This window comes from Montipora capricornis, chromosome 13 (genome assembly GCF_036669925.1).
Source record: "Montipora capricornis isolate CH-2021 chromosome 13, ASM3666992v2, whole genome shotgun sequence".
NCBI lineage: Eukaryota > Metazoa > Cnidaria > Anthozoa > Scleractinia > Acroporidae > Montipora > Montipora capricornis.
The window spans coordinates 9,658,070-9,670,569 of NC_090895.1; the positions used below are offsets into that span (position 1 = coordinate 9,658,070).

At 36.9% G+C, this 12,500-nt stretch overlaps 2 protein-coding genes and 1 pseudogene across 2 annotated transcripts in view; 2 read left to right on the forward strand and 1 right to left on the reverse strand.

Moving 5' to 3' along the window:
- LOC138029436 (uncharacterized) overlaps window positions 1-1,199 on the forward strand; it is a 1,357-nt gene extending 158 nt beyond the window's left edge. Inside the window, exons 1-2 of the mRNA XM_068877174.1 lie at window positions 1-104; window positions 337-1,199. The exon at window positions 1-104 is cut by the window's left edge and continues 158 nt beyond it. Of these exons, the coding sequence (XP_068733275.1) occupies window positions 1-104; window positions 337-815 (583 nt within the window). The 3' untranslated portion in view covers window positions 816-1,199. The remainder of the gene's footprint in view (window positions 105-336) is intronic.
- A 2,554-nt stretch (window positions 1,200-3,753) lies between these two features.
- The window catches only part of LOC138029437 (uncharacterized), a 17,570-nt gene continuing 8,823 nt past the window's right edge, over window positions 3,754-12,500 (reverse strand). The window contains 15 exon segments of the mRNA XM_068877175.1: window positions 3,754-5,375; window positions 5,650-5,736; window positions 5,963-6,179; window positions 6,542-6,634; window positions 6,838-7,046; window positions 7,762-7,846; window positions 8,020-8,171; window positions 8,432-8,709; window positions 8,797-8,870; window positions 9,183-9,298; window positions 9,707-9,810; window positions 10,122-10,230; window positions 10,400-10,637; window positions 11,653-12,107; window positions 12,110-12,201. Coding sequence (XP_068733276.1) covers window positions 3,754-5,375; window positions 5,650-5,736; window positions 5,963-6,179; window positions 6,542-6,634; window positions 6,838-7,046; window positions 7,762-7,846; window positions 8,020-8,171; window positions 8,432-8,709; window positions 8,797-8,870; window positions 9,183-9,298; window positions 9,707-9,810; window positions 10,122-10,230; window positions 10,400-10,637; window positions 11,653-12,107; window positions 12,110-12,201 — 3,931 coding nt within the window.
- LOC138029438 (uncharacterized) overlaps window positions 12,458-12,500 on the forward strand; it is a 2,020-nt pseudogene continuing 1,977 nt past the window's right edge.

Genomic DNA, 12,500 nt, shown 5'->3' on the forward strand with positions numbered 1-12,500 from the left:
GCTTCCTCCAAGAATTAGAAGAGGGCAAAGGTCTTCAAGCTACAAACAGTGGATAAGTGGCATTGTGGACAGTATCAATTCCTGTCTACATCCAAAGGCCGCTGGTAAGTATGCTTGCATATACTTCTATTTCTTCAGCGGTATCGAAAAATTTCCGTGTGGCAATTGAGTGACTCTTGTGTTTTTACTATAAGTATCTTACTTCTCTTGACTTAGAAACTTCCAAACTAGCGAATAGGATCGAAGCGGTAAATTGTTTTTTTCTCAAGAACCAATGATGCTACCCGACAAAATGATGATGAATATAGCGTTGTACAATATCTTTATTTGTTTTAGGTAAATGGAGTCGCGTTGAAAGGTACTACGTGCCGGAAGAGTACGTCCAAATTTTGTTGGCTGACATGCCAAATGCATTTATGAACAGCGGCAGAGAAAAGAGGCACCTACGTCCCCCCGTTTGGAGAGAGAAGTCCAATGTGTTCCTCTACAGAGACCACGACCTAAATGATATTGTAACTGCCCTCGGTCAACAAAGTGCTGTTCCCTTAAAGCTTAAGAAAACTTACCTGGGAAACACGGAGGTAGAGGAAAGAAACAAACCGCAAAATGCTAGAGAAGCACTGGAGGCAGCCAAAGAGAGAGCAAGACGTGGGACTGCCAACGTTTCTCCCACCATGAAAATTCAAATGGTTGTCGGACCGGGCGAAGGAAGATTAACCAGAGAGTTTGAGGTCATCTGGTGGCCAGAACTGTTTTCGAGCACTAACCACGGAGAGTTGACACTCAGATTTTATATTTCAAAAGTGCAAGTTTGATTGAAAATACCTATCCAAAAAGGAACAGTCTCCCTCTACCGGATTCCACACAATTTGTTTGTTTGTCAAAAATACCAACAGCTCTAGTACCTCATAAGTACTTTTTCTAACAACAGTCAACTTTGCATTGCTTTGCGACCTGAAAGAGTTGCCACGTTATTAAAGTGACTGAAATGGACACAAAATTGTAAATGATAAAAATAAAGAGTGCTATCAGCTTCTGACACACAACAGCCCAAACAAAGGGAGACAACTCTGGGTCAAAAAAACATTAAGAAAAGAGTGAATAATAAAATAAACAAAATAAAATAAAAGTACTGTTCTTCAGATAACAACAGCCCAAACAGGACTGACTACCCAACAGAGACAGAACTGGGTAAACAAAAATAATAAATTAAAATAGAACAAAAGTTCTGTTCTTCAGATAACAACAGCCCAAACAGGACTGACTGCCCAAGAGAGACAGAACTGGGTAAAAAAAATAATAACCTAATAATATAAAATAAAAGTTCTGTTCTTCAGATAACAACAGCCCAAACAGGACTGACTACCCAAGAGAGACAGAACTGGGTAAACAAAAATAATAAATTAAAATAAAATAAAAGTCCTGTTCTTCAGATAACAACAGCCCAAACAGGACTGACTACCCAAGAGGGACAGAACTGGGTAAAAATAATAATAACCTAATAATATAAAATAAAAGTTCTGTTCTTCAGATAACAACAGCCCAAACAGGACTGAGTACCCAAGAGAGACAGAACTGGGTAAACAAAAAAAAAAATAAATTAAAATAAAACAAAAGTTCTGTTCTTCAGATAACAACAGCCCAAACAGGACTGACTACCCAAGAGAGACAGAACTGGGTAAACAAAAATAATAAATTAAAATAAAAAAAAGTTCTGTTCTTCAGATAACAACAGCCCAAACAGGACTGACTACCCAAGAGGGACAGAACTGGGTAAAAATAATAATAACCTAATAATATAAAATAAAAGTTCTGTTCTTCAGATAACAACAGCCCAAACAGGACTGACTACCCAAGAAAGACAGAACTGGGTAAACAAAAAAAAAATAAATTAAAATAAAACAAAAGTTCTGTTCTTCAGATAACAACAGCCCAAACAGGACTGACTACCCAAGAGAGACAGAACTGGGTAAACAAAAATAATAAATTAAAATAAAATAAAAGTCCTGTTCTTCAGATAACAACAGCCCAAACAGGACTGACTACCCAAGAGAGACAGAACTGGGTAAAAATAATAATAACCTAATAATATAAAATAAAAGTTCTGTTTTTCAGATAACAACAGCCTAAACAGGACTGACTACGCAAGAGAGACAGAACTGGGTAAACAAAAAAAATAATACATTAAAATAGAATAAAAGTTCTGTTCTTCAGATAACAACAGCCCAAATAGGACTGACTACCCAAGAGAGACAGAACTGAGTTAAAAGAAATAATAATAATACCACTACTAATGATAATGATGATGATGATGATAAAACAAATATAATTATAATAAAGTTCTGCCCTTAGAAAACAACAGCCCAAGTAGAAGAAACTGCTCGAGAGAAACAGGACAGGGTAAGAAATCACAATATTATTATAAACAAACAGAACATTAATTTTTGTGAAAGGTAAGCAGAAAAAACTAACATCACCTCCTTTTGTTTCGGTCTATTATGCCAGGCCCCTATTCTGACATCTCTTGTAAAAAGGCCTTGGTATCCTCTCATCAGCTTAATGGTTTGAAGTGATTGTTGGATGTAATAAAGACGTCCACTTCAGACAAGGGCATATAGAATTCCAACTGATTAAAATTTGTTTGAAATTTACAGAAACGCATTAAAAAAAGGATGGTCCGTTTTAGTCTGGCCTCTACCGTTCAATTGATTTAGTATATTAGTAGGGACTGAATCTTCCACTAGATTTGCTTCAGACAGGTCAATGAGGCACACAAGCCACCTCACCACGACAAGGTACGGACCATGAGGTGGAAAAACAGTGGGGGGATAAAGAAAAAAAAAGAGGTCTTTGTCTTCAGATAACAACAGCCCAAACAGGTCTGACTACCCAAGAGAGACAGAACCATGTGAAAATAAAAGTTCTGTTCTTCAGATAACAACAGACTAAACAGGACTGACTACCCAAGAGAGACAGAACTGGGTAAAAAATAATAATAAAAAATAAATAAAGAAATAAATAAATGAATAATAACCTAATAAAATAAAACAAAATTCCTGTTCTTCAGATAACAACAGCCCAAATAGGACTGACTACCCAAGAGAGACAGAACCAGGTGAAAATAAAAGTTCTGTTCTTCAGATAACAACAGCCCAAACAGGACTGACTACCCAAGAGAGACAGAACTGGGTAAACAAAAATAATAAATTAAAATAAAAAAAAGTTCTGTTCTTCAGATAACAACAGCCCAAACAGGACTGACTACCCAAGAGGGACAGAACTGGGTAAAAATAATAATAACCTAATAATATAAAATAAAAGTTCTGTTCTTCAGATAACAACAGCCCAAACAGGACTGACTACCCAAGAAAGACAGAACTGGGTAAACAAAAAAAAAATAAATTAAAATAAAACAAAAGTTCTGTTCTTCAGATAACAACAGCCCAAACAGGACTGACTACCCAAGAGAGACAGAACTGGGTAAACAAAAAATAATAAATTAAAATAAAATAAAAGTCCTGTTCTTCAGATAACAACAGCCCAAATAGGACTGACTACCCAAGAGAGACAGAACTGGTTAAAAAATATACATAAATAATAGAGGTTCTGCTTTCAGATAACAACAGCCTAAACAGGACTGACTACCCAAGAGAGGCAGAACTAGCTAAATAAAGATTTTGTGCCTTCATATAACCACAGTTTAAACGGGATTGGCTAGACAAGACAGGAAGAATAGTGTAGGACACCTTGGTTCTATGGAGTACTCCAGTCAAGGATCTGCAACATTAAAGTTTTCCTGTGTTGATCCATATCAGAAAATCTCCACTGGAAGTTGTTGATGCACAAAGACCCATTCTGAATCATATCCCTTGCAGCCATGATCACACCAATCCCACAGCTTCCAACGCCAATCATTTTCGAGTTAACCGGTGCCTGAGATGGCATACCAAATCGCCGAAACATTGGATAGTTTTTCCAAAACCTTGTTTGGAAAGATGGATGGTGTGGGTACATTTCAGAGAGTAACTCTAATAACCTCTTGACTGATGGAAGGGACATGGTAGGAACTGCTGACTGCAGGCCATCATCAAAGTACATCTCTTTCTGGGCTAAATCAACAAAGATTAAGCCCCAATGGTTAGGCATGTAAACTGGCACTAGAATTTGCTGCAAATCATGGACATTTGGGAGGTGCTTTGTTGTTTCATTTAATTGCAGCTGCTGGAAATTCTTGTCATTGCAGCTCATCCAATCATAAAACTCTGTGGGAAAATACACAGTGTCATTCTTACCATTTTCTCTGGCGTCATCCAAAAACTTATTGATGCATATATCAATGACAAAGCTATCGATATACCGTTCCTCAACAAGATCAGAGTATGACGTGGAATCCAATCCCTTCTTACCATACTTTAGTATGGGGTGGTTTTTAGGATGATGCCAAAGGGCATCTTGTAATCGCACAAGATCTTCAGATGAGCATTTCATTTTAGAAAGCCAGTTAGCCTCTGCAGATACTTTGCGAGTAGTGTCAGCTAGTGTGCAGAAGCGTTTTAGGATAGAGAGGGCACTCTCAGAAAACTGACCCTTGCCTACAATGTCAATACCGGTAGGATTCATGCCAGCCCTTTTAGCATCACGCAGAACTTTCTGAGCCCTCTGGATGTCACTTTCACAGGGACGCTCTGTTACCAAGAAGGGATCTGTATTGGAGGTTTTACCATAAACTGGCCTGAGTGTCAAGGAAGCTCTTGCTGCCAGTGGTGGAAGTAAACTGTGTAGTGCAGCGTCTTCACCTCTTGTGCTAGCTTTGGCCATTGCAACTTGCAAGGCAGTTAGTGGCAAGATGGTCTCACCTTGATCCTCAATGATAACTGCAGCCTTTGGTTGAGGAGATGAATGAGAAGTGACAGACTCCAAGTTACATTTAGCTGGTTCAGATTCTGGACTGAGTACTGGGGCTGGCTCATTCAGCATGGCAGCATCTAAATCCAAGTTGGTAGCCATTGGGTGACACTTACCAGAAAGATCTTGTGGTGGGGTTGGCTCATTCAGGATGTCAGTATCTGAAACCAAGTTGGTAGCTATTGGGTGACACTTGCCGGAAAGATCCTGTGGTGGCTGTGGATGGATGTGGACACCATACTGACTTTCCCAATGATCATGGCAGTATTCTAAAATACTGGAAGTCACCGTGTCCCCAACCCTAGTGCCATGGTCTTTATCATAGCAGTATGTAAGGAAGTCACTTCCAAACATTTGCTCAAATAAATTATTGATTACTTGAACCCAAGTTTTCATAGCTCCAGTCCACGATCTCATTTCATGACCAGCACTTTTCCAGCCACATCCACGGTAGGTAAATATTTTCTTTCCTAAGAATGAAAAAAAAAAAAAAAAAAGAAAAGAAAAGAGAGTGATTGAGGGAGTGAAAACCATACCTGTTTCCAATTAACTCTGCATGCTAGCAATTAATGCTAATGTTACACAATTATGTCATAAACTTTGCATTAAGATTCATGTAACTAAATTCAGTGTTTATTTCCTTGGTTTGCTTTTAACTCCATGTGTAAAATGCACCCAAGGAGTTAATCTATTGATTTAGTATTACAAAATATCCATGATACATACTCGGTTTTCAATACTTACTGGCCACAATGCAATTTTCAGCTTGTTGGAATGAATACCTCAATGACAGCAGCATGGTTGCATACCAGTGCGTGAGAATTTGATTCACTATAGGAAGAAAAATTGTTTTCAAACCCAATTTATGTGATATTACAATTTATTTTCCTTTCATTTTAACTTGATTCCAAATCATTATGGCCTCAACAGACACACTCTAAGGAGTAATCATACAGTGACTGGACTATAAAAAGTAAAATAATTTTAATTACTACTGATAACAGTAATGATAATGATGACAAGGATGATGATAATAATACAATATCCTGTAACTCACATGACTGCCCAGGTCCAGATGAATCATGATTTGTTGCCTTGGAATACAGCTGCCTGTGTAGCTTGTGAGAAGCCTCAAATCCTTGGCCAGAATATTTATAGAAGGACCTGAAGTGCCGTAGGAGCATAGCACTGTGATCTATGACAAGGTGCCCATAATCACCAGTGCCAAGATGTACACCAAATAGCTTTTTCAACAAAAAGCCCCACTCCTTGCACTAGAAAGTACAGCAAAAAAAAAAAAAACCAAACAAGAATGTAATAAGAAATTACATTATCATTGACGGGTAACCCTCTTTACCTGTAACATTTTTAACTCTATACGCAATAATTTTGACACTACAGACAAGCATGTACATGTAGTTTTTGACAATAACATACAGCTTTGGCATTCAGGTGTAGAAAAGCCATGATTGAAATTGTTTTCTAGCTTACTTCATAAAGGTGCTAACCTGCCATTTTCAGTCAATTCAAACCAAATCTAGAAAAGTTTAAGTAAGTGCACAAATATGGACCAAGGGCTATGGCCACAAGAACTTCGTAAGAGAATAATAATTGCTTTCAATATAACAAATAATACCTTGACATCATTGATATCAATCAATTGCTCTTCATGGTCTTCAAAGACCCTGTCACGCATTGTGTGGGCAATGTCCCTCCAATCACAGCAAACCTGACAACAGTTAAGTATTAGTTAAATAAAGTTACAGCAGCTAAACTTTTCATTTCTTCATAAATAAAACTGCTAGTCTTTCAGTTGAAAATGTGGGTTGTTGAACGACACTGATTTTCCAGTCAAGCAATGATTTTTACAAGCGAATGACTCAATCGAGTGTATGTAGCCTACTTGTATGTTAAAGTTAGCTATCAGTTTACCTTGACAAAAAATTCAATTTGAAGTTGGGCTGCATAATTTGCAAAGGGATCAGTGTGGTCTTCCAGTATTTTCTTCTTCCCTCTTTTCCTTTTCTTGGGTAGGGGTTCCTGATTGCCACACTGTTCTTCCAGCTCCAGAAATCTTCCATCTACTTCTTTTTGTCTATGAACCCAGTTCTCCTTCAGGTTCTCCAAGAATACTTTTAGTTCTTACAGCCAAAAACATAGAAAGAATCCAACAGATCGTCAGTAAAAACATTTAATAGGAATAAAATGGACCAAAATGTTGTAGTCTGGAGCACCCCAGGGTTTCCCTGATTAAGTTTGTTTCCAGCCATTCATAGCCTGGGGTTGAGAGACAGACGACTTTGTGTGGGTAAAGTTTCTTGCTTAAAGGAGCTACACCAGGATTACAATGTATGAAATTTACCTTAAATAATCATGAATAATAATAATAATAATAATAATAATAATAATAATAATAATAATAATAACAGCAATAACTTTATTTAAATGTCAAATGTATTTAGCACTATTAAATGTGCTAATTGGGCACACTGTAAATAAACAGACAAATATTTCAAGTACAACATAAACCATTAAGAATCCCAACTGGTAAGGAACCCTTAAAATAATAGTTTGCCAAGGTAAACAAACATGAAATAGGTAGGTGTAATTCAAAACAAACATGTAGGTGGACGAGCATGAGGAAAATTAAATAAGATTACAAATAAAATGACAAACTTGAAAATTTAGGCAAAGAATACTTAATTGACTGAACTGTAGCTCTATTAAGAACAATTTCAGATCTTGAGAAAGGAACTGTTATGAATATTGAATAGGTTGATGAGTCAATAAAAAATTATTCAGTGAATAATTTATAAAAATAGTAAGGTAATGAGCTTCTTTGAGATGTCCCTTCACCTTTTGTGTCATTGAGGTCAACTGTTTCTTGCCGCGTACCATAGTCTCTAACAAAGGTTCCCCTCTGGAGTATCTCATCTGCAAACTACAAATAAGGACACTGTTAATTACATTGTTTCTCTTGTAAAGCTTAATTATTTCTTCCCTAAGATGTCACCTCAATACCCAAACTGAATTCATGTGTATTAAAATGATATAAAGCATTAAATTCTGCTCAGTAATATAAAATATTTAAAATCTTGCTATAAGTCAACCCACCGATATCCTCTGTTCAATAAAGGTGACGTAGTTCAGGAGAACGTCTCTTGCAGCTCCAGGACATTCCTCATAGTAATGGGCAACTTTCTCAAGGGGGAGTGACCTTGCTACAATTTCTTCAAAGTTCTTAAGAACTTCTCTCTCCATCGAACCTGATAAAGGATTTAATTTGACTTTAAATACCGGCCACCAACCTTGTATCAATGTCATTAAAAGGCACAGGTACCCATACTACTTCATGACCTTCATATAGCAAATGGAGTGAAAATTAAAAAAAGTTGTTTCCTAGGACTTTGTAAGCAATTATGTTCACAAAGTTATGTTCATTCTGAAAATGGGCTCATTCTTTTGGCATATTTCAGATTGCATTATGTTGGTGATTAACAATTGAATAAAGGACTGATGACAGTACCTGAAAAAGATGCAACATGTATATTTTGTCTCTCTATTCCTGTTTGTTGTCCTTTCCATTCTTTAACTGTTACTCTAGGAAAACCTCTACAGTTTTCAGGCCCATACTCAGACAAGGCATCATTCAACTTGTCTAGGGTTCCAACTCGATAGGCAAACAAACCCAATGAGCCCAGAAGCTGCTCACAATTTCGCATCTCACAATGTAGAGAGCAAAGATTTATGCTGCTCAAGTCTTCCTCCAGAAGAAAATTGAGATCATCTCGAAGGCCTGAACCCCTGAAAACGAACAAAGTTGCTTACGTTGACCTTGAAAATTTCTATTATTTTATATTTACCAGTCGGTTGTGCTCACAACACCCTCACCTTCCGATGTTAGCTTTTGATCTTAAACAATCCAGGCATGTCTCATCTGCAGCAACTCCATGGCAAGTGCAAGCCTAAAATAAAGTTATGGACAGTATAAATATTGATCTCATTAGGAATGCTGGAAGAAACAAATTTTTCCACAACGAGCTGTAGAGCTACTGGATAATGATATCTGTAAAATTCTTTGTCTTAACATTGTTTATTAGGATTTATGAATTCAAACAAATACAAGGACATTGTATATTACTGACAATAATAGTACTAAATCATAATTGGCATGATTGAAACAGATAGTCACTGAACCCTATACGAAAATGCAGTTTTCAATTAAAGTAGGTGTTAATTAATGCAGTTACAATCAAACTTAATATATAAAACCTTACCCTTATTGCATCACAAAATGCACAACACTGTACTCCATAGCCTTTGCCACCAAGGAGGAAATCCTCATCGTCTTTTTTGTTCAGGAGAAGCAACAAAGCCTTGTAGTCCAGAGTCACTTAAGGTCATATAAGGGGAAACAATTCATAATACATGTTTGAGGCAAAACAATATGCAAGGACCATTTTACATACTGTATAAGTTTGTCCAATTTCCCAATAAACCAATGGCATTCATGTTGATTTAACCCTTACCCTATTTAATGGCAGGATGGTTATGATATTTAGAACACAGCAAAATGTAAGCTACTGAACAGTGCCATAAAGATTTATTAAAGTAATTATCAAACAATGTTTACCGTCGCTTATTTTGAACAATTAATTGTTCCCTGTAAAAAATTGTAAATTAGTTTTAACTTATTTTTTTTCCAATTAGAATTTACAAATACCAAATGTCCCATTAACTAAATAATAGCATTTCAAAATTCATTCCCTTTCTTATCAGTCTAATTTAAGTAACTATTTACCTGTGAAAGAGATGTTGTACCTTTTCCCATCCACAACAATGCCATGTTTTCTTATGACATTCTTCTGGCAATTAAGATTTCTAATCAATTGCTTTAGATTTGCCCTAATATAAGAATAGGGACAAAGAGAAAATATGTTAAAACTCATCTTAATTGAAAGAATGAAATACACCAAAAAAAAAAGTATTCATCACAAAATTCAATTGAAGCTGCTCATGAAAGAAAGGGAAGTCTTTTTGTCTAGAGTCTCTACTACATCTTAAATAACTGATTGGTAGATACATGGACGAATGTTTCTTTTCTTTACAGCAACATTTCAATCCCTGCTTTAATTCTTAACCAAAAAACACAAAATGCCTTGTACGTTTTTAAAAACTTTAAATTTGTTCATGATGGCACAACAGTAGTCACTCACCTGTTCTCTTTACAATTCCCTATAGCAATAGGGTATACTGACAAGGCACTCTCAGAACTTTTATTGGCAAAATCAATGGGTGCCAGACCTACAGCCACTTGATTTTTACCTTGAATACAAAATACAAAAAAATAAATAGTTTTATTACAAAAATTATACTCATAACATATTACTGTTTACCCATAGAATGACACAACCATAATAAAAATACTGCAGTACATACTGTTAGGCAGAGAAATAAAACACCCGGTATTAAAATATGTTGTTGATACACTCACCACCAAGAGGACGGCCATCAAGTTTAACATTGAATTCCAGGTCCTCAGTGTCACAACAATGAAGGCGCTGTTCTCGTATGGCCCAGACAAGAACAGATTGTAGGTCCACATCACACGCTTCAAAGTCAGCATCATCAACTCTACCAATTTTCAGCGTTTTCCGCACAACAGAAAATACTAACTTCTTTACAGCCTTGATTTCATTTTTTGAAAGAAGTAAAGGTGCATCACCAGATCGCTAAGGATAAATAGAAGGAAACTATTAATGGAAGCATATATTTCACTCCTATATACAATCATCTCTTATCAAGTCATCTTGGACCACCCTCTCAGCCAAGCCAGTCAAATGCAAAAATAAATCTAATTGCGATTTGGCCACTTGTGTTTTCTTGCTTCTGGCCAGTTCCTTATGATATTACGACATTTGATTCATTGTGTTTGGCCATTGTGATTATCGTATTTATTCAATTAAGTGCCCAGGGTGCTTATTTAATTTTTGGACTTTCAGGGTGGGCGCTTAGTCGAGGTGGGCACTTATTCGAGGCTGGGAGCTTATTAAAATTAATTTTCACCATTTCCAGTAAGTAAAAAGTTTATTTTGTAACAAAACATGACAAAATATTAAAGTATATAAATTGTCACTGTTCATTGTTCAGTTTACGTATGCCCAGGACTAACAACTCATTGTTTGGTCTTCGCAGAAATCTCTTTAGCTATCATAATTTTCAATCAACTTCAATGTCATTGTCTCTCAGCTCAATAAGTGAACATTCTGGTGCTGCCTCCTCAACATCCGACAGCGTAACATCAGCAAATAAATGGGCCAGCCGCGCGAGAAGCTGTTAGGGCTTGCTGGATGGATGTCAGGCAATCTTGTTCTTGGGGGTGGGCGCTTATTCGAGGCTGGATGCTTAATAACTTTTTCTACCTTCAGGGTGGGCGCTTATGCAGGGTGGGCGCTTAATCGAATAAATAGGGTACTTTACTTTTGGCTTTAAGGTCACTCTGAGTAAAATTGAAAATGCTCAATTGTGAAACTCATAATACTAGACACATTTTTTATTTGGAAGTAACCTTGACAAAAGTATTAAATGATAGTAATTTAAATTTTTTTGAAAATACATAACCATTACGTTGAGCAAATCACAATAAATAAAAAGCAGCAGCATGTACACAAAACTAAGAACAATAAATAGAAAAAGAGAACGAAAGTTTTTGATGTCACTCATCGTTTACTCAAATTATGGACTTACCCCGGTCTTTCCAAGTTGGGTCAAATTGAGCAGCGTCTGCCATGCTAAATCAGGAAGCTTGGTGTGCAACTTGAAATACAGCAGCACCCAATCTGGAACTCTCATGCTCTGGAAAACACGAGTGTGTGTTTCTGAGGACAGAAGCTCAGAAAAGCCTTTTTTCGACCCCTTTGAGTCCATTACAATATTTACGACCTCCGAGATGTGGTTTCTCACATTTTCTCTCTGAGCATCATCGCCATAAATAAAACTGTTTCCTAGAACGCAAGCAATTGATTCTTTATATTTGTCTGAGATGTCACTGATTGAATCTAAAACTTCCTTGCACTTAGCTACCACTTGTCGTTTTCTGGTCGTCGATCCGAGGTCTGGGCTGCATTTTGTCTCCTCGATCGAACTGCAGCACGATGATGGTGAACGAGAGTTGGCAGGAGTCGAACAGCATGTTGGCTCTGAAAAGAAAAATCACTTAAACTCGTTTCAAGATCAACAACCTGACCCTGAAGGTTCTTCACTTTGAGTTCAAGGAATTCAATAGGCCCTTTGCAGCTAGAGGTCACGTGCTTGGATACCACCTAGCAACAGGAAACTGGAGAGCAAGCGTTCCAGTTGAACAAAAGGCAGAAGGTCAAGCACGTGTGGTTTTGAAGAAAAGTTTTTAGACATAAGAGCGCTTAATTTTAGTCCACTTCTACAGTTATTGTAAGTCATATTTCCAAACTTTAGTCTAGGCTTGTTTTTATCAAAGTAAAACCGTATTTCGCTTCCAGTTTGCCGTTCTAAACCAGCACCGGCGCTTGACAACATGGCGGCTTCGCAAGGTATGTACTCAAAAAATCTTCTTCTAG